General features: G+C 42.6%; 1 protein-coding gene across 3 annotated transcripts in view; it reads right to left on the bottom strand.

The window, feature by feature from the left end:
* Window positions 1-21,296: 21,296 nt before the first annotated feature.
* Adtrp (androgen dependent TFPI regulating protein) overlaps window positions 21,297-25,161 on the bottom strand; it is a 104,575-nt gene continuing 100,710 nt past the window's right edge. For all 3 annotated transcript variants that reach the window (XM_004628437.2, XM_023712163.1, XM_023712162.1), the window contains exon 7: window positions 21,297-22,200. In XM_004628437.2, the coding sequence (XP_004628494.2) occupies window positions 22,166-22,200 (35 nt within the window). In that variant the 3' untranslated portion in view covers window positions 21,297-22,165. The remainder of the gene's footprint in view (window positions 22,201-25,161) is intronic.

Genomic DNA, 25,161 nt, shown 5'->3' with positions numbered 1-25,161 from the left:
AAAGTTAGAGATAATGACTTTTATTTTTTATTATTTTTAAATTTATTTATTTATTTATTTGGTAGGTCTTGCTGTGCAGCTTGGAATCTTAGTGAGCCTTCTGTCTCAGCCTCCCCAGCACTGGGATTACATGCATGTGCCACCAAGCCTGGTTTCAGTGGCAGGCATGGCATGCTTGGGTTTACAGGGCCAGCATGGCATGCAGTACTGGGGTTAGAACCTAGGACCTTGCACTTGCCAGGCAGGTGCTTAGATAGCTGAGCTGAGATAATGACTTTTAAACTGAAGTCTCAAGGATCCACGAGAGAAAATGGACACTGACGGTAGCAATTACTTTGACTTATTGCTAGGACTTAATGTGATTGATATCAGGATTGTCCACGAGGGCTGTCCATTGGTGACTCAGGTGAAGTGCAGTTGAGAAGAGAGCCAGGATGCCCAGCTAGGAGGTCTCCTGCTTATTGGGAGTGATGAGTTGGCCAGGAATGGAAACCATAACTCAAAGAAGGCAAGAACAGCAACAGCAGCTCTCTATTGAGCATTTATTCAGTGTTAATTACTGTGCTGGGCTTTACATACATTATATATTTTAATCTTCACAATAAGAGGGTAGGCATTAGCATCATTTTATAAGTTTACAGTAACAAACTCAAGACCACACAGTTAGCAAGTGGTCAAGTGATGGTCATAATGATGATGATGATGATAATGATTGATAATGATAGTGATGACAATAACCATGAGGTCTTACCTGGCATTGTGTTTTTCTGTTGACAGAATAAATAAAAATAAATGATTGCACTTGATTCATACAGCACAGAGGTGATGTAAGTGCTGTTATTATAATTTTTATTCTTTGTGTGGGAAAATTTGGATTCAAAACAACTTCCAGAAATATTACTTATTAAAGCAATAAGTCAAATTTCTTTCTCCATATTCTACTGAGAGCCTTTCCTGGTCCTCATCATGGTCTGGGAAGTTTTCATTTGTAATCCCAAAGGAACGTTATTGGAATTCTAGAGAGCTAATTCCAATCCACTTCCAGTGCAACCTGTGGCAACAATAAAGATCTGAAGGTATAGTTGCAGTTGTGGGGAGCCAAGGGGTCCTAAGTCCAGCTAGGATGATGACCAACTGGAACAAAGGCCTTGATCCAGAACTGAACCTGGGTTTTATTAATTCATGAAGAGGGGAGTGGCTCAGGGAAGAGTAACTGGGTGGTGGGAAATACATGACTGTGGTGAGCTGGGCTAGGTAGGTGGTCTGAAGTCACCTCTGCAGTATGCAGCGAGAAGGAGATGCAGGAGTAGTCTACACGGTGCAATTCCAGGTGGTATCCAATGCTCTGAGGTCAGTGCTTCAGCTCTCATGTGTAATTTCTTATGCCCTGGGAAGTCATAGCCCCTTATCTCAAGGCTCAATCCCAGAGACTATGGCTCTCCCTCCTGCCTGACTCTTACATGTTCTCTGGCAGCTACAAGAAAAGGGTAATACTGACTTGTCCCCTTACTTTGAAGAACACACCTCAGCATCCCGGCTGGACCGATAGTATTGCTTAAAGCCAATTGAGCCAATAAGGAAAAGTCCTCACCAGTTCTGTACATGTCAGTACATGGAAATAGGACCAGGTTCAACCAAAATAGGTACTTACTCTTCTTTCACAGAAGATCCTCTGATGGTCCTTCACAACATTCATTGCAGGAACATCAATTTTCATTTGTGTGAGATTTCTCCCTGCTCGATTTCCTTATATTGACTATTCAAAGTACAAGGAGTTAATGTGATGTTTAGTATTGTTAGGATTTGTAAATATTAACCATTTTAATATTACTATTGTTATAAAAATTTTAGATTTCCTTAGCCTTTTTCCATGGTTCTTATTTTATAAAAGGAAATTGAATAAAATGATTGTATTCTGTAGGCAGCACCATACTATAACCAAAGACAAATGAGATTTATGATTTGCCTATGTTTTCTTTAAAGAACATTTTCTCCACAGTATAGTAACTCAAAGCATACATAGTGTGAGCAATTTACAGTGTGAGGCAGCAGAAGTAACCCAACGTGTGCAACATGACCCTCATTTGCAAAGTTTATAGGCCAACAGGGTGACTATTTATGTGGATGATTCAATAGCATGATGAGAATATTTTGACTTAACTGCTCCAACTCTTAGTACTTCTCCAATAGAAAGAAAGCACATGTCTACCAAAGGGCTCATTCAGCAAAGGTCGTAGAGGCTTTGCTCTTAATGGTGAACTAAAATGGCCCTACATGTCTACCAGAAAGGCAAATAGTACATGGGGCAACTGTACATACTAAAAGTAATAACAATGATGGTGGGTGGATGTCTCAAAAACATTGTGTCCAAGCCAAGGAAAGAAAGTCTCTGTACATCTTACAAGCATAATTTGTATGAAATTCTTTAGTAGATAACACTAATCTATGGTAAAAGAAATTAGATCAGAGGTTGGTGGCCTGAGGTTGAAGGTGGAATGCAGAAGGAAGACAAATTTTCTGGAGTAATGAAAATATGTTCTACCTTGGTAGGGGGAAAGGAGTGTGGGGCAGTAGACACAGGTATGTCTACTGGTATGTAGACACACAGGTATGCATCCATCAAAACCCGTGAACTGAAAGTGTCAAATCTCTGCATTTCACTGTATATAAATATACTTTGATAAGTTTTAAAAATATGTTGCATTTCATGAAACAATAAATGGTATTTTAAAAAAATTATTTCCAAATGTTTATGTAGCAATGAAATTGATCTTATATGTTAACCTTGAATTTTGCAACATTAAGAAATTCACTAATTGGCGCTAGTTATCTTTTCTTAAATATTATTTTCTTTAGATTATATATGCAGTAGACCCACTTGGGTCTTTCATTTCTTTTAATTAATCTCTCAGGTTTCCTATCTGTTGTCTCTCTTTTGTGCCCTATAGTTAAAGTAATTTTTTAAATCTATCATTTAGTTCTTTCTAGTTTTTTTGTAGTCTGTTCTAAAACTGATACATTATGCTCTTTTTAAAATTAATTTTATTGAGAAACAAATAGCAATGAGACAGTTTCAAAACAGGTTAGTAAGACAGTTATAATAATTAATACATTGCATATTGCTGTCTTCGTAGTGGTTATTCATAGTACAAGATGCAGACATGAGATCCTGCCCAAACACTATTAGTACAAATCTTTCTTCTCACTGAATTGAGAAAAAGTAGCTGTGTATCTATCCTAACTATTTTGCTGATACATTATGCTCTTAATTTATATTTTTATCTTTCGTTTTCTAGAATTCCCTCCTCATTCTTTTTCATAGTTGCTAGATCAGTTTTTTCTACCACTTCCCCTGGGATGCAGATATTTTAAATTTTTATTTTCTTAAAAGTGATTTTATAATGAGTATCTAATGACTCCTATCCCTGAAGTCTTTCATAGTCTGCTTGTACAGTCTGTTCTTGCTGTTGTTTCTTTCTCATTATAACTTATTTCCTAGGTTATGATTAACTACTATGCACGAGACATCATTTTTGGTGACTTCTGTGACTTGGTTGAAGGTGTCCTTCCCCAGATACTTTTGTATTTTTCCCCCTTACAGGCACTTAAGGAAACTATCTTTTTGTAACTAATTTACATTAAATTATTGGCCTACAGTTTTCTGGGTTACCCCTGGGCTTTGGATTTAGCTATAAATGCTGAGTGACCTATCTCCAGATAATATGAGGGACAGATTGCATTTGTGTGCTTTCCTTCTTGGAATTGGTTTTGTAGTGAAGTGGATACCTTGTATGTACTTCCTGAGGGCTCTCCTTCAGGGTTCAGGGTTAATGGAAGGAAAATTTAACACCATCTTCCCAATCTGGCTGGATTAAGCTTTGACTTCTGTCACTCTGACAGATCTTTAAATCTATTTAAAGATCTACCCTATTCCTAGCTTATGCACTCAGGGCAGATGTTTTTGAGAGTGTCAGGCCCTTCTGGGTTCTTGGCATCTCATAGGCCTTGATCTGATAATTCCTTAAGTCTTAGTAATTTTTCTCATTCTGGAGACAAAATACCCATCACCCAAAGTTTTAAAAGGTTTATTTAGCTCACATTATGTAGAGGTTTCAGTCCATTGTCACCTGGCTCCCAGGAAAGGTAGCACATGGTAGAAGGGTATCACAGAGGAGGACCATTTATGGAGGGCAGAAAGTAGCAAAGCAACAAAGAAAGAGACAAGAATCTGTCCCTTGTATGCAGGCTACCTTCCCTGCAGCAGGTGTAGCACTCACGCCCTTAATCCCAGCATAGCCAAAACAATGTCAAACCAATCAGTGAACCACTTTACTAATCACATACCTTATATCAACATCACACCCTCTAGATTCAGCCACCTCTGTAAAAGCCCTATGACAGCATGAGGCTTTAGGGGGACATGTAGACACAAGCCATAACACTTAATATCTTGTCATTTCATTAATACTTTTAAGGAGACTACCAAATTATCTTACCTAGCAGATTTAGTTGATTTTAGCATGACTGGCCTAATTGGCCTAGCCCTTTATTATTATAAATGGAGGAAATTTAAAGTACCATTTTCATAGTGACTTTTTCATCGTTTCTAAGTATACAAGTAATACTTCAAATTGATGGTTCACTATGTAGTTTTTTGAAACTTCTAGCTTAACTGAAGGAAAAATAGAAAAATCATGAAGGAAACCAATAGACATTCAAAAAAAGGAAAATATTCAAAATTTTTGATAGGAAGATCAAATACCAGCAAAAGGATTATTTTCTTGAAATATTAAGAACTTTATACAAGTACCATTTGATGTATATGAAATCACCATGCAGTCTAACAGTCTAGAGCAATTCACACTGGTTATATCACAGTTTCCATGTGTCAGGAAGCTGGGAGCAGCTTAGCTGAGTGGTCCTGTTTGGTAGACCTCATAAGGCTGTGGTGGAGACATGGGCCAGCACAGTGATAATCTCAGGCTGGTCTGAGGCTGGAGGATTCCTGCAGAAGTCATCAAAGCTGTTCTTCAATTGCTGCTTTCTTAAGACTTCTGCTTCTCTGTCTGTCAGCTCATGATACAACAGCTGGCTACTCCCAGAGAAATCTACAGAGAGCCTCTATGACAGAAGCTGAATATCATTTATTGTATCTGCTTGGAAATAACAGATGGTGGTCCCTGGGTTTATGCACTTAATTCTTACATGAGTGCTGGTTGTAACTCACGTTGGTTGTAAGTCAAGACTCTCTTTCCCTTAAGAAATAATGGACATACTCATAATGCATCTGAACCTTCCAAAGCATCCTTTTACTAACCTCTTCACAATAATAAAGGGTTGTATAATGCATATAATTTACCAGAAACAGCAGTAATTTTCCTTGCGTATTCACCAAAAAGTTATAAAATGTGCCTAATTTACCAGAAACGATAGTTTCATACTGCAAGTTATCATTCAAGTGGACATCTTTGGTTTCCAGAAAGGAAGGATGAAATGGAAGGTGGTTACTGTTTGAAAGAAAAGTCCCCTTCTGTAAGAACATCAGGAATCTGGCTCTGTGATGTCCTTTCCTTGGGGGAGTCTGTAACCCACTAGGACCTGCTTCTGGCTCATTAAGTCTCAACCTTTTCAGAACTAGAAACTGGTCTCAGGTTGTCTGCTTCTGTCCATCTTTTAACAATGTTCTATAGCACAATTTGACATTGTCATTAAGACAGTGAATTCAAATTCCTTTTTTGTCCATGTGCATGGGTCTTCTCTACAAATATTTGTAGCTCTGTGCATTTATTCAGGATTTCTTGCTTTTTCTTTTTCTTTTTTTTTAGATATTTGCATTTTTAGATTTTATTTTACTTTTGTTAATTTTATTGAGAAAAAAATAGCAATGATCCAGTTTCAAAACAAGTTAGTAGGACAGTTACAATAATTAATACATTGCATATTGTAGTCTTTGTAGTAATTATTCATAGTACAAGATGCAGACATGGTATCCTGTCCACAAACACTATTAGTAAAAATCTTTCTTCTCATTGAATTAAGAGAAAGTAGCTGTATATCTATCCTAACTATTTTGTGTATACAGATACAAAATGGACCTTCATTTATAGCCCCTTTTTTGTTTAGTTTTGACAGAGATGAGTATTCCATTGCCATTTAAATATTGTAGTTGCATGAATTCAGCAAAATATTCCAATATAGTCCAGTAGTCCATAATAGTAGTGGGTTATCCGTAGGACTGACAATGTCAGAAGTTGTTGACTTGAGCCTTTTATAGCTCAGCATATTAATATGGCTTTATCTTTTATGCCTTGTTTTTATACTTTTCTGCTGGATGGTTAAGACCAAGATAAAGCAAGACCTCTATAACAAGAAATGTAAGTTCTGTACCTGACAAGGTCAATCAAATCCTCTCAGGATTTACCCTGAAACCCTGTACCACAGTTTTAGATCCTTTATCAGTGTCAGCCATGTGGATGAGTCACAGCCATTGCTTGACCAATTTGCTTTCTGTGAAAGCCTGGAGAATGTTTTCTCTCCATGTGACTCTGCTTAGGCACACTGTACATTGTCGATCACTTTCCTCTCAGGATTTCTTTTATTTAAGAAAAAGAACTTTGTTGCACTGATTGTCGAGTCTCCCCCCCCCACTCCTCTTTAGGAAACCCCTCAGCTACCACTCTTTGTTGCTCAGCCAGAAGTTACTGAAGCTCCTCTGTACACAGCTCCTCTCAGTGTTCTTCCACCAGTTCCCCAACATCACCACTGCCTACCTGCAAGCCTACAGACTACTATGGTGACAGTGTCATCAGCCACAGGGTCAGTTAAAGGCTCAGGCTCCTCTACACAGCCTTCAAAGTCTCTCTGCATAACTTCAGGCCCCTCTTTCTTCCAGGTAGATCTCAGTGTCCTTGAGAGACACTGGCCCAGAGCTTCTCAAATACTCCTACACAGGAAAGCTTTTGTAATGTTTCTTTTAGGACTTTAAGGGTTAGCTCTTTGTCTGAGATTATCTGAGAGCATTTCAGAAACAGTTCCTTGGTGCACAACTTCTTAAAGTTCGTTGTAACATGTTGAAGGAGTTGTATTGGGGGGAGCAACTTCTAAATCTTGTGGATGAGCAGAAGCACTGTCCATGACGAAGAGAGCCTTGGGTGGTAAACCTTTGTCCCCTAGATATTTAGGAATAGCAGGACAGAAAGCTTCTCTGATCCATTTAAGAAAAGCTACCTAGGCTTTTGCATTAGATCTCCACATAACCCCTAGCCTATTCTGCATGACTACATTTTCTCAACTCTCTAGGGGCTCAGAGTGATAAACCAAGACAGCCTTCATCGTGAGGCCATCACTTGCACCGGCACAGTTCAATAAGTTAGTCTATTCTTAGGCTTGTGGCCTGGCATTTTCTTCTCTTCCTGGGTCATGTATGTTCTCTTGGGCCTTTTCTTCCAAAGAGGCCAGTTTCACCACAGTTGAGAATGTTTTTTGGGTTTTGTTTTTTTTGTTTGTTTTGTTTTTTTTGTTTCATTTCTTTAATTTATGTGGTACAGGGTCTCAGTATGCATCTTGGACTTATAGTGATCTTCCTGTTTCAGCCTCCCCAGCGCTGGAATTACAGTTGTGCGCCACCACATCCGGACTTGGTCACTGGCTCAGAGTGCCCGGGAGCAGGGCCAGCACAGCATATGGTGCTGGGGGTCAAATCTTGGTCCCTGTGCTTGCCTAAGCAGGCACTTAGTCCACTGAGCTATCTCACATGCCCCACAATTGAAAATTTGAGGAAGACAAAAACTATTTCTCTGTGTCGTCACTTAGAGACGGCATATGTAATTTTCAGTAGCTCTTTCATCAGCACTGGCTGCCTCACCATGTGAAAGTTATGCTACGAACCCCATTTCTCACTTTAAAATTGTGAAACCACACCTTGCTGGCATGACGTGTTGCACCATTATCACTTGCTGATGGATTATCCTTTACGAGATTTGCATTTATAGCCCTGGCTTTTTCCCAACCCATAGACTCAGATAGGCTATAACCTGCCATCTGCCTTTGGGTTATCCACACTAATAAAAGCCTTTTTACCTCATCTAACACTTCTGACTGTAACTTCCTAATTGAGTGATACACCCTTAGCAATATCAGCTCCTTTATATAAATTCTTTCTCGGTAAGGATGTCAAGATAGTGGACTTCAACAGGCTGTACGTATTAGTGGGATTGGGCACATGAATGCCACTCATATTTTGCCACAGTTTAAAAGTACACTGTAATATTCTGAAATGATGATGCCTTGGGCTAGGCTGGAGTCACAAGAAGTGAAACAAAATAGAATTGGCAGAGGGCTGGGGAGATGGCTCAGTAGAATAAGTGCTTCCCTGGCAAGCACAAGGGCCTCAGTTCAATCCCTGGTTCTGAAAAAAAAAAAAAAAAAAAGAATGGACAGGACACGGTGGATACCCGTGCTGTGGAGTGGGAGAACAATGAAAGCCCGCGGACCTCAGAGCATCCCTCGCTAATGACATTTATACATTGGATGGAATATTTTATGGAAAATACCACACTTTTAAAAAGTCAAAATATATTATTTTCTGTCCTCTACCATAAGGTTCTTGCAGCTAGAGTTATATTTTAAATTTCTTTGTATTTCTCCCAGCACTTGCTATGGTATCTGACTTGTTATAGAGCCCCAATAAATATCTGACAAATGTCTAAAAATTAAATTTCTAAAATTGTGTTTGATCTTTTCAAAGGGCAGATTAAGTATTTGCCTAAATATAGAATCCAGCACCAAAGTAGTGAAGATGCATCACGTCATCTCCTCACCCAAGGATGACAAACAAAGGGAGAGAAGATGGAGTTCAAGCACCAAATTGCTAATTGGAACAAGGCACAGGAATTTCAAGCCACAGGGTAATTTGTTTCAATGACTGCAAGAAAAGCAAGAGTCAGTGTAGCCAGCAGAGGGCTCTCATCCTCATCATCTTAGTAGGCTTGAAAATAAATAGGATATTAAAAAAATGCAGTTGAGGACCAAAACAAAACGAACACATCTCTCTCCCTTCTCTCCAGTGAATTTATGCGGCTATTGTAAGGACATCCTGAAGCCCTGAAAAATACACTTTACGTACCCCATCTCCAAATGTTGAGAAGGGCCTCCTTGTCTTTGGATCCTTGTAATTTACATTTACTGTCTTTAATGCTCCATAATGCAAGCAGCCTTCCTGTGTGCTGGGTACGAGGAAGGAGGATGTGCCCGCTAGCCACTCTCCTTTACATAAGCCCATGGACACGGCTCCTAGGTGAAATCTCAGTACCTTAGGAAGGCTTGAAGATTCTAAAATTTAAGATTGATGGAGTCCGTAGCCTTTACAATGGTATTTATTCTAGAATTTTGTGACAAGGGATAGATGATATAATATGACTTGAGACCCTCTTGTTGATTTCGTGGGCTCATGGCGACAACCAGCGAACTTTCCTCCCGTGAACCTCTTCTGACTCCTGGTAGCACCATCAGCACTTTTGTGGCCTGTGACGTAGCACTCAGTTCAGCAAGTGCACAGATTCTAACCTGTGAAATCACTTATTGGATTAATAGAGCCTTTAAATCAAGAGAGCAGAGAAGGAAATGAATGCCTATTGCGTCCCGACCCAGGCCGAGTGCTCCAGGCCCACTATTATTATTATCCATCTCACAGTAACTTTCCCACCATGTGGCTACTGCCTCAGCAACTTGCATGAAAGAGAACCACGCTCTGTAAGGTTGAATGAGTCACCCAGGATTGTAAATGCTGCGGGGATGGGATAATTGAATTTAGAGTGCCTATAAAGCGAACATCCTCTCACCCGGGCATTTTAGCAGCCCCCGTACTGTGAGAGTTTATGCTTTGGGCTTTCTTCCTTTGGGTACTAGCCTGTCCTCAGGTCCCGCAGGATCTCTGGGCCAGTAGCGCATTGTCTGTGCTTTAAGCAGCGTGTTCTGTGGACGCTCTGGTGTGTGCTTGGCATCTGGTGGCTGTAGCAATCTAGCAAGGGCTGCTTCCCACGTGATAGGAAGCGGGGTAGAGGGAGTAGTGCCTCCAACTCTCATCATCCACTAGTGTCAAGCCAGCTGTGAGACCCTTGTGGGTGTTCTGTAGGAACTCTCATCATTTGGCCTGGCTGTTCTCTTTCCAGCCACTGATGACCTCCGACCTGAGACACCTGCAAGAAGACACAAATGGGGCTTGTGGGTGTGGGATTGTGAGTGATTGTGCCACGTATGTGACTGTGCCAGGTGTGTGACTGTGCCCTTTGCTAGGGATCTTATGCACGGATCAGTCACATTGGGCTTGAGTAATCATAGGCCTTGCCCCTAGGACTGGCCCATGGCCAAGAGGGAAGTAGGATTTTCCCAGATTCTTCTCCACCTCTCCTTCAACTCACCTGGTAAGCAATGCCCTACAGGCAGGATGGTAGCCTGAGGCTGATGTACAAGCTACAGCCGTGAAGAACAGTGGCCTATCAGCGCTCATTCAGGGAGCCATGCCCAAGAGCCACATGGGAAGATGTGACAAACACAGACCCATGTGCCCCAAGCGTAGAAGGCAGAGCAATGTGGGACCCCAAGCCCCTTACTGTCATGTGTGAGATAGACTCAGAAATGGATTTTCAAAGTAACACTTCCACATTCAGGCCTCTGCCTGAACACTGGGCTCCTGAATGGGCTCCTGTGAGAGAGAGAGACAGACTGCTGTTCCCTTAGCTGGAGGATGTGGGTTTCAGGAGACTCCTGAATGAAGGCAGGAGAGAGCTTGGCAAGTGGAAGCTGAGGCTTAATATAGGCCTATGAGTCACTGCAGCGAATGATGTGAGTGCAGCGAGTGAGAGAAAAGTGTGGGGCAGGCTGGAGGCAGAGCCAGGGGAAGGAGGGGAAGGAGGGTGTGAAGGCACAGGAGCATGTGGTCAGGGTTCTGCGGGCAACAGGGCCAGCAGGACGTGGGTACACAGGGGAAATCAGAGTACGTGGTGAATGCTCAAGTCTTAAATTTTCATTACAGCGAAAGACACACTGACACTAAACATCCTCAGAATGCTCCCCCTTGCTCCAGCATACTCACTCTGCCGTTCTTGCCACCTCATAAAGCAGTTCTGGAAGTCATCATGAGTGTCTTTCCGAAGTGTGATTAAAAAAAAAAATAAAAAAGAACAATGAAAGCAGCTGCCCAGTGCCATCCAATGGGCAGGCAGGCTGCTCAGGTTCCCGAAAGCGTTCCTGCCTGTCCTACCCACCTCATTCACCACAGCGGCATGGGGCAACCGCTGGCTCTTCTCCAAAGTCAAAATGACCATGAATGGGCAAATGTTTAGAATTGGATCGGGACCTCAGAACAGCCACCACAGCAAAACCAAAGATGCTCAGGACAGAGAACCTCCAGAAATGCTGCAGAAAGTGGCATGAGTGACACGATGAGTGTACTCCAAGCGAAGGGAAGGATTTTGAGTGGAATTCGGGGCAATGTGTCTTTTATTGTAATAAGTTCTTTAAATTTAAACATTCACTGTGGTTTTTTTTTTTTTTATCATACCATATATATGGAAAGATATTTCTCTTAGGGAATCAGCTCATCCAATGACACAGGCTGACAAGCCCCAAAACGCAGGCTGGAAACGTGGAGCAAATCTGCAGGTGAGCGCTGCAGCATGCCCTCTAGCCTCGGCTCCTACTGCTCTTGTGCGGGACATGTATCTGTGGGCAGGCAGCAGAAAGCACTGCAGAGGCCTGAGAACCACTCCCAGAGCCTGGCCCCATACTATACCTCAAATACCTCTGTGGCTGTCCCCAAAGGGATAGGACACACAGTCACACCACCTCACCCTAACCCTCCTGCCTGCGATAAGCACTTCATCACTGAGTATGCTCTGCTCTGCGCCCACTGTGGACACTGCTAGGGCTCAGGAAGAGTGTTTCAACGATAGTGTAGTTTTTCCTGGGTCTGTCCCCTCCTCACATAGTCTCAGAAGGTCTGAAAGGAGAATGTCTACCTTCTGACCTGGAGGAAATAGTAGGAAGGTTGATCTTTCAGACACCATGACAGGAAGAGAAGCAGGATTTGGCGACAGTTCTGTGACATACAGGGAGGGGTAGCATCAGGGCTTCCACACTGACTCTGGATTCCATTCTTCTTGGGTGGTAGTTCTTTGGGAAGCAACATCAACTGCACTGAGCCTGTGCTTCCTTACCCATGACACTGGGTTAATGACGCCTGTCTCTTCAAGCTGTGGGGAGGGCTAGAAATAATGAAGAGCAAGCCTGCCGCATGGGGCACTCAATAGAGGACACAAAGCATCAGGGTAGACAAGTGAGAAGAGTTCAAAGCTGAAATTCAGTAAGTAATGGCCTCTGATTTGGGAAATAGAAATAATGCGTGAGACTATATAGTTCCTCCACCCCCATCTGCCAGTGTTCACGTTCCCCTGAAATCGCCAAAAGTGAGCTTACTTGGGAATAGGGTCTTTGCAGATGTGATTAGTTAAGGACCTTGAAGTGAGTCATCTTTGTTAGTATGGGTCCTACATCCACTCAATGATTTGAGGTTTTATAAAAGACGTATAGACAGTCTAAGGAAAAAGACACAGAGGCAATTGGGCATGGTGACACACAGCTGTAATCCTGGAACTTTGGAAGGCTAAGGCAGGATGATCCCAAGTTGAAGACCATCCTGGGCAATTTAAGGGGACTCTGTCTCAAAATTAAAAATGAAAAGAGTTGACACTGGCTAAGTGTGAAGGCCCGGGGTTCAGTCCCCAATAGTGCAAACAAACCTGCAGAGGGAAGAATGCCATGAGAAAGTAGAAGTGGAGATTGGAATGACATTGTGACAACCCAAGAATCCCTGGGAGCTCCCAGAAGGGAAGATGCTTCCGTACTGCCTTCAGAGGGAACAGAGTGCTGCCACATTTGATCTGGACTGCCTGCCTCTGGGACTGAGAAAAGGTACAACTCCATTGATTGTAAGCTACCCAATTCGTGGTACTGTTATAACTGCAGAGATCTAACGTTGATAATAACTATATTACTATGTTGTTTCAAGTGTTATTAGACTGTTACAGATATAATTAGATCCAGTAATAAAGTTTCAGGTAAATGCTAACAGGGACTCTGAGGTACTGGGTGAGCAACCTGGTGTGATGCGGATCTGTGCAAGGAGCCAAGGCCACTGGCACCCAGAGGGCCTTCCACAGTGACTGTGTAGGGGAGAAGTAAAGTGACAGATGCAGAGATGCAAAGGGGAGAAGTGAGGTGACAGATGCACAGGGGCAACCAGTCAGCAGCAAAGAGCTGCCAGCCCAGGGACCCAGCCATTCTCCACCCAGGAAGGAGAGCCCGTGGTCCTTCGCTCACTGTAACACAACACACCCACACATGCCTTGTAACATACCAGACCGAGCTCAGCACTTCTACACAGGCAGGGTAGAGTTCCTGTAGTGTTCATCTTGAGGGGCCCGCTGGGATTGAGCTTTCAGTCCCCTCCCCAAGAAGCCATCAGAGAACCACCACCATGTGCACGTGGCTCTCTAACTCAGCTCATTCGGAGGGCGCAGCTGATCCTCTTTGAACACTATTAGTGCAGGAGCTGCCTCTCGGCTGTGCTATTACTTCCTGAGGTTTCAATTACCTGGGATCAACTATCCTCCAAACACGTGAAATGGAAAATTCCAGAAAGAAACCTACATTTTTAAAGGGACTTTCATGCTAGCATATTGTCAAATTCTATGTCAGTACTGGTGTTTGTCTCTTACTGTGCCTCCTTCATAAACTAAATGTGTGTGTGTGTGTGGAGGGTAAGCAGTGCAGAGGGTCTGGTGCCATCTGCCATGGCAAGTGTCATCGGCTGAGCGTCAGGAGCATCCTCCATGGATAAGGGTTCAGATGCTCTGCCCCGCAGATAGTCCCTGCCTGGCGTGCCCAGGGTCTGGAGCGGCTCCTCTGTGCACTGGAAGGATGCTCGGCAGCAGTTCTCTCTTGATTCGAGGATTCCGCAGAAACCCATATGGCTGCGCGGGGAGACTGGCCAGTCTTGGGGCCAGCAGCGCTCCGGGACTCCTCCTCTTAGTCTGATCGCTATGTGAGGACAATAAAGGGCAGTGGCAGGAAAAGTCTGGCAGAGGAAAATGCCAGCAGTGCCAGTACTGTATTTTTACAATAAAGAGAATTTTATTTAACCACATGATTTTAAAAATTGGCAAAGTTGGGTTAATACGTGTACATAAAATGACAGCATAATTGCCTTTTAGAATGTAGTTAGGAAAATACTCATATGGAATAAAGTACATCTAGCCTGAGAGTTTTCAGAATCACACAGCAGATTCCCACCAAGGTAAAAGCTAGGCAATATTTGTTTCCCTAACTGTGTAATCGTTGAACTTTACCATTCAATTCCTAATAAAATGTAGGTGTTGAGTGAAAACAAATCCCTAACGTGTAACCAAATATATCTGCCTGGGCCAGACTTAAGCCTCAGCGGAAGGTTTGTAAGCTCTGGCTGTGGACGGGATCCCTCCCTGCTTCCTGTCAGCATCTCCGGGGAGCAGAGCCCGGCTAAGCAGCCATGTGGCTGCCCACAGAGCCAGCTGGGGGACTGAGCTCCGTGCAGCCTTTCCAGATTGCTGCACGCTGGACAGATGCAAATCTCCAGCTCTCTTGCAAATGGCCTGCTGGAAGCCTGCATCCCTCCCCAGGCCATGAGATAAGGAGGTCAAAAACAATGACACTTCGTAATTATTTGTTTTATGATTGCATGAGTTCAATAGAGCGGTGCAGTGACTTATGGTTCCACTCACTGAATTAACTTGAACTACAGTATTATTATTATTAATAATAACATTATTATTGGATTAGGAAATTAATTTAATGGCCACAATATAAATAATGGAAGAAGAAAGACTCCTGGGAAATAAAGGGGTCTATTTTGTTGTAAAAGTGAATGTGGATTCATGATACTATCGTCTTATCTACACACATGTGCCCACATGTGTATCCTGTGTGTTGTGTGTTTCTACTGAGTCATGATATAGTGTATTCTGGAGGGCGTCTGTCAAGAATGATCCAATCAGAAGCTGTTGATGGAGATAAAACTATTTGGCAGTGGTGTCAGTTAGATCTAGATTTCAATTCTGATGCTCCCTGAGTATGTTACTTAAGTCTGTCTGGGCCTTGGATATGTAGTTGAAGTCTATGGGATACTTGCTCTGTGTTTGGGGGTCCTAAAGAGGAATGAGAAATCATCACCCCCAAAGCACAGTACCAACCTCTTCCCAGCATTTCAAGTCTCTGTGACTACTGATTGATAGATGTTTAGGTGAAAGAGATATCCTGGTCGCTCAGTGCTGTTTTAGGCTCTTCAGGTGCCAATGGAGTCCAAGTTTTTAATTTACCACCTCCATCTTGGAAGATAGTAAACATCGATTAGATCTCTCAGGAAGGAAAGCAAGGCAAGACACGCAGGCAACCACCTCATGGCATCTCCCGTGGTGGATAGCTACAAAGTGAGGCTGCCACTGGCTCCTCCAGCACCTGTTCTGTTGTTCAGTGTCTCAGTTTTCACCCTGTGTGCTCCTTCAAATCACCTGACATTCAGTTCTTCATCGATAGGTGATCACGCCTATGTTAAAGTCAAGAGCAAGTAGTTGCCTATTCACATAGTGTCTTTCCACGTAACTGGGAAGTTTTATCCCTGGCAAAGGATTTCTATTTTTTTACATTAGCCAGATATTTGGGACAGCAGTAAGAGCAGAGCCCCTTTCCTTGGTTCATGAAGAATCACATACCTCATTGATGTGACCATTGGGTTTTTTTGTTTGTTTGTTTGTTTGTTTTATTTATTTGTAGTTTAGAGAAGTGTCTACAGGGTGTTCAGGGTCTCACTACTAGATTGGACTCATGTGATCCACCTGTTTACAACCTCCCAAGAGCTGAGATTACAGGCCTGCGCCACCACATCCAGTCTCAATCGCTGTCTCAGCACACCCTGGGGGCAGAACCAGGATGGCAGGCTGGGAGATCAAACCCCTGTCCCCTTCACCTGTTTGCAGGCACTTTAATCTGCTTAGCTATTTGGCTGGCCCTGACCATTGTTTTTGTTGTTGTTGTTGTTGTTGTTGTTGTTGTTTTGGGGGGAGTACAGGTTTTATTTTATTAATTTCATTGAGAAACACATAGCAATGAGACAGTTTCAAAATTAATAGGACAGTTTCAATAATTAATACATTGTTGGGGCCAGGGAGATGGCTCAGTGGAATAAGCACTTCTCTGGCAAGCGCAAGGGCCTGAGTTCAATCCCTGGTTCCGCAAAAAAAAAAATAATAATAATAATAATTAATACATTGCATATTGTTGTCTTCATAGTGGTTATTCATAGTACAAGATACAGACATGATATCCTGTCCAAACATTAGTACAAATCTTTCTTCTCATTGAATTAAGACAAAGTAGTGGTATATCTATCCTATTTTGTATATACAGATACAAAATGGTCCTTCATTTATGTTCCCTTTTTTTGTTTAACTTTGTCAGAGATGGGTATTCCATTGCCATTTAAATATTGTAGGTACATGAATTCAGCAAAATATTCCACTATAGTCTAGTAGTCCATAATAGTAGTGGGTTATCAGTAGGACTGGCAATGTCAGAAGTTGTTGACTTGAGCCTTTTATAGCTCAGCATATTAATAAGGCTTTACTTTTTTATTTATTTTTTCATAATTTTATTGATAAACAGATAGCAATGAGACAGTTTCAAATCAAATTGGAAGTACAGTTTCAACAAATAATACACTGCATATATTCTTCTTAGTGGTTAATTGCTATACAAGATGCAGACTTGAGATCTTATTTACAAACACCATTAGAACAAATCATTCTATTCATTAAGAGAATGTAACTATATATCTATCCTAACCACTTTGAATACACAGATACAAAATGGACATTCATCTGTACACCCTTTTTTTGTTAAGTTCCGTTATTTGAATATTGTAGGTGTGTAAACTCAGCAAAATATTCTAAAAGAGTCCAGTAGCCCATAATAGCACTGGGTCTTCTGTTTAACTGGTAATGTCAGAAATTGTTGACCTGAGTCCCCCACAGCTCAACATAACAGCATGGCTTTACTTCCTATATTTCGTCTTCATACTTTTCTACTGGATGGTTAAGACCAAGGTAAAGCAGGACCTATGCAACAAGAGTTGTAGCTTTTGGGTCTGAGAAGCTGACCATTGGTTTTGGCAGGTCAGCTTTGCTGGATTAAGAAATGCCTGGCCAGTTAGTAAAACCCACTTCCAGTGTGTCTCAGTGGGCTGTGGAGGTGTAACCTTGGACACTGCATATGGTCTCCTCCCTGCTCTGCTTCCTGGCAGCCGTGAACCAAGCAGTTTGCTCTGCCAGGCCCTTCTGCCACAATGTTCCTGCCTTGGGTGCAGTTGACCCTGGACTGAATCTCTTTGAAACTGTGAACTCAATTATACTTTTCTGCCTTTAAGTTGTGGAGGTTGGGCTTTGAGTCTCAGCAGGGACAAAGCTGACAAATACAAAATAGGTCAACGAGGTCACGGCCATGGTGGTGTAATAAAGTCCATCTCTTAGAGACAGTCCCTATGACGGCACATGTCATCCCTTAGCAAGAGATGCGCAGGCATCTGAAGTGGAATAAATCCTGAGGTGCGCAGCATTTGTCTTCAGCAGCTCCTGCTCCCATCAAAGTGCATTCTCATGCTAAGGACCCCAGTTCCCTGCAGGCTCTCCTTGGCATGGTCAGTTGGTCCATCTCGGTGCTCCACTTACTCACAATTCTTAGGCTCCTGCCCACCCCTCATCTTCCCCTTATTATCGAAATCTGTCCTGTGTCCTATTTTATCCCAGTTCTTTTTCCTGTGCAGGATCACATGAAACCATAATCTGATCTTCTCTATTACAGCATTTTGGTATTGAAGCTAGAGAGCCTCCTAATGACACAGATTATCTAAAGTTGGACAGCTCAGCTTCTCGGGAGGCCTAGGGTGGAAGATTTTTGGTGATTAGCTCAAGCTTGAAGTATTCCTGGAGTCAGTTTACATTTTCCCTGCTTTCTATTCATGCAGAATTAAGCCCTATTGGAAATAAAGACAGCCCTTGGCCTCAGGAGTTTACAATCAACATGAAGTATCTCAAATGCCAGGAACTTTTATCCACCACTTTAATCTTATCATGGTAGATAATATGTTATCTTTAGAGACAGGAATCAAAGCTCTGCAAAGCAAAGCATTCTCCCTAGCCTCAATACAGATAACTAGGGAGTCAGAATCTGAACTTGAGTCTGGGCTGAAGTGGGTCTAAAGTGGAGGCTCTTTCCAAGATGGCATGCATGATGGAATTAGAGACCCAGAAGCTAAGCACAGAGAGCAATGGGACACAGAACGGGATTGACATGGAAGATGAGGGAGTTTAGAAAAGATGGGAGCCAATGCCAGGGGTGTGGGAGGGAGTGAGGAGTGCGGAAGCTTTCCAGAAGAGCTGGGAAATGGCCTCCCAATGAGGCCTGCAGCCTTGAATAACATTTATTCTACCCTAGCTCTTTTTATTTTTCGTATGCTGCACTGGAGATGCCCAGTTCCTCAAGCGTGCTGGACAGGCACTCTAGCTCCAAGTCATATCCCCAGCCCATCCACCATAGCTGGCAGAGAAAGGTCTTCCCAGGTAGATGGGTTCGAGTCAAGTCTTGGCAATAAAGACAATGCATTGGAGGCAAAGGGGAAGACCACAAAGGGGATGAAAGGTGCTCTTGATGGGACACCTTCTGTTTGGTGTCACTGTGGTCAGCTGAGGGAAAGCCAGCCAGAGGCAGGAGGGTGTGTCCTTGAGAACAGGACAGAAGATGCCCTCGAGATGGACAGGAGCCAACCCTGCCTCTCCTCAGTCACCTGGAGCCATTGCCTGGGTAGAGGTGTGCAGGTCCTGGGGTCCCAGACTGGGGGCCTTTCCTCAGTGCCCTCACCAGGGCAGGACCTGCACACCCGTGGGGATGGTGGCCCAGGAGTCAGGCTTCTCTTCTTGAATCCTGGCCAGTTTCAATTTACGTAACACAGCTTAATCCCCAGAAACAAGAGCTGCTGCAAGGCAGGTTCTTTCTCTCTCTCTCTCTCTCTCTCTCTTTTTTTTTCCTCTCTAAGACATGGAAACCTTTATTTTCTCCCTACACAACAACTCGGTGCTGTTAAATAATATTGGATAATTGCACCTGCCGTACTCCCCATATTGTGCTGAGGAAAAATAATTGCTGGTTTTCTGCTTTGCCATTTAGCTGTGACTCCGTCATTTGACTCGGAGCATGTCATTTTCTCCCATTTTAGACTGTGTACAGTGAAACTGTGTGAAAGGACTCCCAGATAGTGGCCCTGCGTGTGTGAGTGGGCGCGGGCCTCATTCAGCAATGATTTCTAATTTATACAGCATTGAAAATCCACAGCTATAAATAAACACCTCTGACTGGCTCTGCTGCCTACTCAAATGCTTTATTAAAAAAAAAAAGAAAAACCTCACCACCAACTACATGAGGAAGGAAAACAAGACTGTCTAGATATGGAATCAGGCCTGTGACTCCTGGGCCTGGCAGGGGGGATGTCCTCCCTGGGATGGGCTCAGGGCTCAGCCCTGCGGCCTCTCAGGGCTCTCTGGCCCCTCAGCACTACACGTGCAGGCGCAACGTGTGCTTGGAGATTACAGTGTATGAAACCCGCTTCCTGTTATGACAACTATAGCAAGCAAGTAGGTGCAGAGCAGCTCAAAATAGCTTGGGAAATGTGTGACCCTTTGGGGCAGGAGAACGAGAGGTAGGGGATTGCTTAGGCAGCCCGAGGAGTCTTCTAGCCCAATTTAAAATTGGTTGCACATGTGCAATGGAGACCTGGGAACAGAAGCACGGATGTGGGCCAGTCCTGGGGTGCGGTGGGGACTGCTCCTCCCTCTGCCCAGGTGGGGGACAGTCTGCACCAACCAAAGAATCCCCTCCCCCTCCACCGTCTATCCCCAGCACCTTTTCTTGTCCAGCTTTGCGGGATATGCACACATTTTTCCTTAAAGAAAGACTTTGAGATGACCAGTTATGGCTTTGACTTATGATGCAAAAGGATGAGAAGTGAATGTGGGAATCTAGTATCTGGGTGACTCTACAACTATCATTTTTCTGCTTTGAATTCAGGGCTTATTTTTTTTCCTAATTAGTTATTAAACATTTACCAGCTCCACACTCTCAGTAGCTCGGCTTTCTCAATATAAAATGATGGTACAATACATTGCCTACTTGCAAAATTTTCTGACACTAATGTAGGACTGGCTTATAAATTACCTGGTCCTAGGTAAGCATTATTGCTAGTGTCATGATTTCAGCCCTATTATTGCCATTTTCCACCTATTAAGGGCTTCACACAGTCATACCCAGGCAGCAAATGCTGTATACCTTTTAATGAATGTCTAATCAGTGTTCATTAAGGGGCTTTGTTGTTTATCCTTTCTTAAACTACAGCAGCTTCTTGACTGCTGAATACGTGCTTGATGGGAGACAGTTGGGAGGGATTTCTGGTGTTGGGACAGTGGCCACCTGTGGCCAGTTCATGCTACAAACAAGGTGTAATTTGGTCTTAGGGCACAGTGAAGCCACCAGTAGGAATCTGCAGATCCACCTCAGCCCCAGGCTTACTCTAACTCTGAGATGTAGCCTTTAAGGTGTGGAAATGTGGGTGATTCCCCTACCGGCTTCACATCTGGGGCGTTTCCACCATGACAAGTGCTTCTGGACTCTTGCTGAGACAAGCTGCTCAGAGCAGTGAAGGTGTAGGGAGGAGGCAGTGGCCCAGGTCAAGCCAAGCAAGACTGGAGGCTCATAGTCACATAACAGCGAGGAGGGAAGGGATGAACAGGTACCTGCACTGGCTTCCTGTGGATGGCAACCCTACTGGAGTGCTCTGCCCTCTTCCCTAACTTCTAATCTTCCTGTCCACATTTACCACATTTCTCCTTTTAAAGTTAGGTTGGAAAACCCAAGTCTAGTCACTTCTGGTGTCCACATTCCAACTCTGGTGACCCTAATGGCATACTGGAAGACTCAATCGCATTGACTTAGTGATTGACATTGGCCACTAGTGTTCTTTAAACATAGGCCTGTGGATAAAGGTCTGGAAAAAAACACCCAGAAAATTCAAGCAGGGTTCACAAATCCTTGTTAATCACCTGGCAATCAGATTTAAATTACAAAAGTTCTTAAAATTACATTATTTTCCATCTAGGCTGTTTCTTACGTATAAAATACAACTTTTATTTGAGGAATTAACCAGTATTTGAATGGAAGAGATTTTAACAATGTCATTGTGCTCACTGTTCATATTTGATCCAAATGCCCATCCCCCAAAGGACAGATTGATTGATTGATTGCACGAGGCATCAAACTCCAGACACTGCACTTGCCAGGCAGGCACTTATGCTGCTGCGCTATCTCCTGGCCCTTCCCAGTATGTTTATAGCATATTCTCTCACTGTCCCCAATTAACTTGCTGTTGTATCAGGTAGACAGAAAACTTCAGGAGTGTCTATCTCCTTACATTTCTAAATCAAGAAAAGAAATGGATCAGAAACACATGCAAATAACTGTCTTATCAAATACTTAATTTTTTAGGAAATTAGAAATATTTTATAAAATGACCCAGAACTAGAGTCAGGAGATCTGAGAGATCAACATTATCTTCTTCCCTTCAACACAACTTTGCTGCAATTAACTTCTCCTTTGGGTCTTCACCTCCTCTGAAGCCTCTTAAGATTTTCTCTCTCCTCCATAAATACTCTCTCTAACACCAAGTTTATGTGAGCTCCCTTGGCCTTTGGCTAGAATTTGACCAGCAACCATGCCCCCCAGGGAAGTCAGATGTAGGTAACAAGTTCCGAGAGGGCAGGAATTGTTTTTGGCATGTACCATTCATAATTGACGAACAAAAATCTTCAAATAAAGTTAGCTTATAACCCTATAATCAAACTTAAATGTCACCCTCTGTCCTTTCTACTTTCTTTTGTCATTCTTCCACCTCCTCCCAAAGGAAATACTAACAAAAGATGCAAATAAAGAAGTCTCATGTTTTCTTCCTTCCCAGTGTTTGAAAAATAGCACACCATCACTCCATTTTCATCCTCTGTTGCACCCTGTCACCTGCACAAACAAGAACAGAGAGATATCTCAGGCTTCAGGATTTCTCTAACAGGTGATGCTGTATGAGTAGGGAGCCACACTGATGGGCCCTGGTAGGTTGGGGATACTTTCTGAGGGTGAAAGGGATTCTGTAAAACAGCAACCTACCACTACTGCAAGGGTAAGAAGCCAAAGGGCAAAGGACAGAGGACTGCTGTCCTCCCCTTCTGTCGCTTTCATGTGGGCCTGTGAACGAGGTGCTGTGTTTGTAGGCTGCACCCATCCCAGGCCAATGCTGTATTTATAGGTGGAAACCAAGTGACCATAACAAATTAGAATGAAATGGAAGAGTGGATGTTCGACTCACTGGGTTAGTTCTATGACCTCTCACCAAATCAATTTATATCAAGCTGGGTGGAGAAGCACTGACATGTGGATCTTGTAAGCAAACATTTTAGGAGCACTCTACTGAAACCGTAGCATTAAATTTCTGGAATGACTTCTACTTACCCAACAAGTTAGTATCTCCACATTCAATGGTCATAAATCTTTTCATAAGCTTTGAAACTGATAAAATTTCATTAGCTCACTGTACTTCCTGTCTGTGGTCAAATACTATCAATCCTATGTTGAAAACCTTTTTGCATTTCAATGTCTTTTCCTTCATTCTGGAAGATAGGTTTCTGATAGTTGTTATTTGGTATTTGCGCCTAATTCCAGATTAAATTTACCCTTCATACCATGCCACTTTCCTTGATTCTGTCTGTAATGCTGAACACTAAGTATCTTACACTAATTTCATTTTGTTGTAGTGACTGCTGACTTGAAGTCCTATTTAGTGGTCTCTTAACCACTCTGATTTTCTAGGACTGCCACCTCCTCAGCTCGCTGGTCATCCTTCGATTCAAACCTTTCAGCACTGTGAAGGTCAGAATTCTCCCTTCTTCTAGTCTTTACCAATTTCAACTGTCCTAGTCACTCCAGCAAAGCCTTACTATTTATCCAGTGTCATAGGCTTTACACTGTTTTCATTATTTTGTTATTAAGGTGAAAGCCCCTCTCTATTAGGTCTTCTCTACATTACAAGTATAACAACAGTATCTTCTCTGTTACAGTGTGAACTTTGGGCCTTTAATAAATTATTTATCAGCTAAATAAACCAATTTAAGAGCCTCTCAAATTTGTCCCCTCAGCGGTCACCCTGAGGGCTCCTAAAGTTGTTTTTATCTATGTTTACCAGTTTTAGCCCCTTAATTCTAACTCTGATTGTAATCTCCCTCCTTCAAGGCAAGCTGTCAAGGATTAGAAACTCCCTTCTCCACTCAAGCAGCAGAACGGAACACAAACACTCCGAAAGCAGAAGGGATGGCATGCAGCTCTGCTGGAGGAGGAAAGTGGCTAAGAAATGTTGATAGGCCTACTGTGGTGCAATGTGAAGGCCATGTCCCCCAAAGGTCCACCGTAATTGAATGCTTGGTCACTGGGGTGGAGGTCTTGGGAGGTGGGGTCCAGTGGGAGGCCCTTGGGCCTAGGGGTGTGCCCTCAGGGACGGTTCTCATGGACTGCTTGGTAGCCACCACAAAAGCTTGCATTTGGGCCTCTCTGTCTTGCTCTCTTCTCCTGGTTCTGGACATAACGACTCGCTTGCTCTCCATCATGATGTGCCACAGTCTTCTCGGAGACCAATCATGTACTTTCAGCATTTTCTCTTCATAAAACCAGCTCCCTCAGGTATTTCATGATGAGAATGAAATGCTGGCCAATACACTCACCAGTATACTGTGGAAGGCATCATTCCCACATGATATTTTGTATTAAGCTCCAAAAGTCATTTTATTCTATAGAGATTCATGGCATAAACACCTCAGGAATCCTGTATATTTTTCCTTCTAGTATGTATAGCCCTTAGCATGGAATTCTCACAGAGCTAAGCAGTTTTTAGGCTCCTCTGAGTGTCCAGAATTTATCTCTGACCGTAAACTGCTGGCTTAGTGATAGATCATGTATCTTACTCAAACCAAATTCACAAAATAGGTTTCAGACTCTGAATGTTTTTTTCTATAACATTTCTAAGCCAAGGAGAGCTTCCCCCAGCAGAAAGTCTATAAACTGCACCTAACAAGTTATATCCACCCTGGTCTTATTTTACTTCTTCCTTTATGTTCTGCCAGATGTGCCAAGGGCTAGTGAGATTTTAGACCAAATACTTCATGCTTGTCTGTTGGTATGACAAAGAAGTCATTGTTGTAATCAATGTCACTATAAATGTGTATTTATATAATTATACACTTTTTTATTCCAGTAGTTAAAACACTGGATAAATGAAAAATGGAGAATTGGTTTGTGTTTAAAACTATGCAGCTCAACCACAAAATCTATTGCTTGACTTTCAAGTAAGAATTGGAAGAACATTTGAGATGTTGACAATGGAAAATTCAAGAAGGCAGATGACTTAGGAGGATATGAAATAAAAGAGGAAAGGAGTTTCAAGGACAGTGAGCTTAACTAAGTCTGTGGTGCACACGTACCTGGATAGAGAAAAAGTTGTAGCTAGGCTGAAAATACCCTTGATGAAGGGAGAGAAGCAATAATCAAGAACAGACTTTCTTTGAGCTTAGGGAGAAAGAGTTAGGACAAGAAAAGGCCAATAAGTATTTGCTAAATGTTGTCCTAATAGAATCATGCCTTCAAATACCTGTGAATTCATTTCATGATAAAATTATTTTATTATGAAATATCAAGGATCATAGGTAAGACAGATAGGCCTTACTAATTTATTCAGGACCAGGAGGTAGATCAGATATCCTCTAGATCTTTAAAAAAGATCTGATCAATGGTAAATACTATTAAAGGAAAGTTTTAATATTATTCCACAAAGTCACTTGGCCAGAGAAGAATTTCCAGCTTATAATTTTCCTTAGGAAAATGATCCATGGTCTTGTGCCCTGTCATAGGACAGACATCTCTGGCACACGTTTCTCA

The sequence above is a fragment of the Octodon degus genome, unplaced genomic scaffold, assembly GCF_000260255.1.
Source record: "Octodon degus isolate 3935 unplaced genomic scaffold, OctDeg1.0 scaffold00023, whole genome shotgun sequence".
NCBI lineage: Eukaryota > Metazoa > Chordata > Mammalia > Rodentia > Octodontidae > Octodon > Octodon degus.
This window is presented reverse-complemented; position numbering and strand designations above follow the sequence as displayed.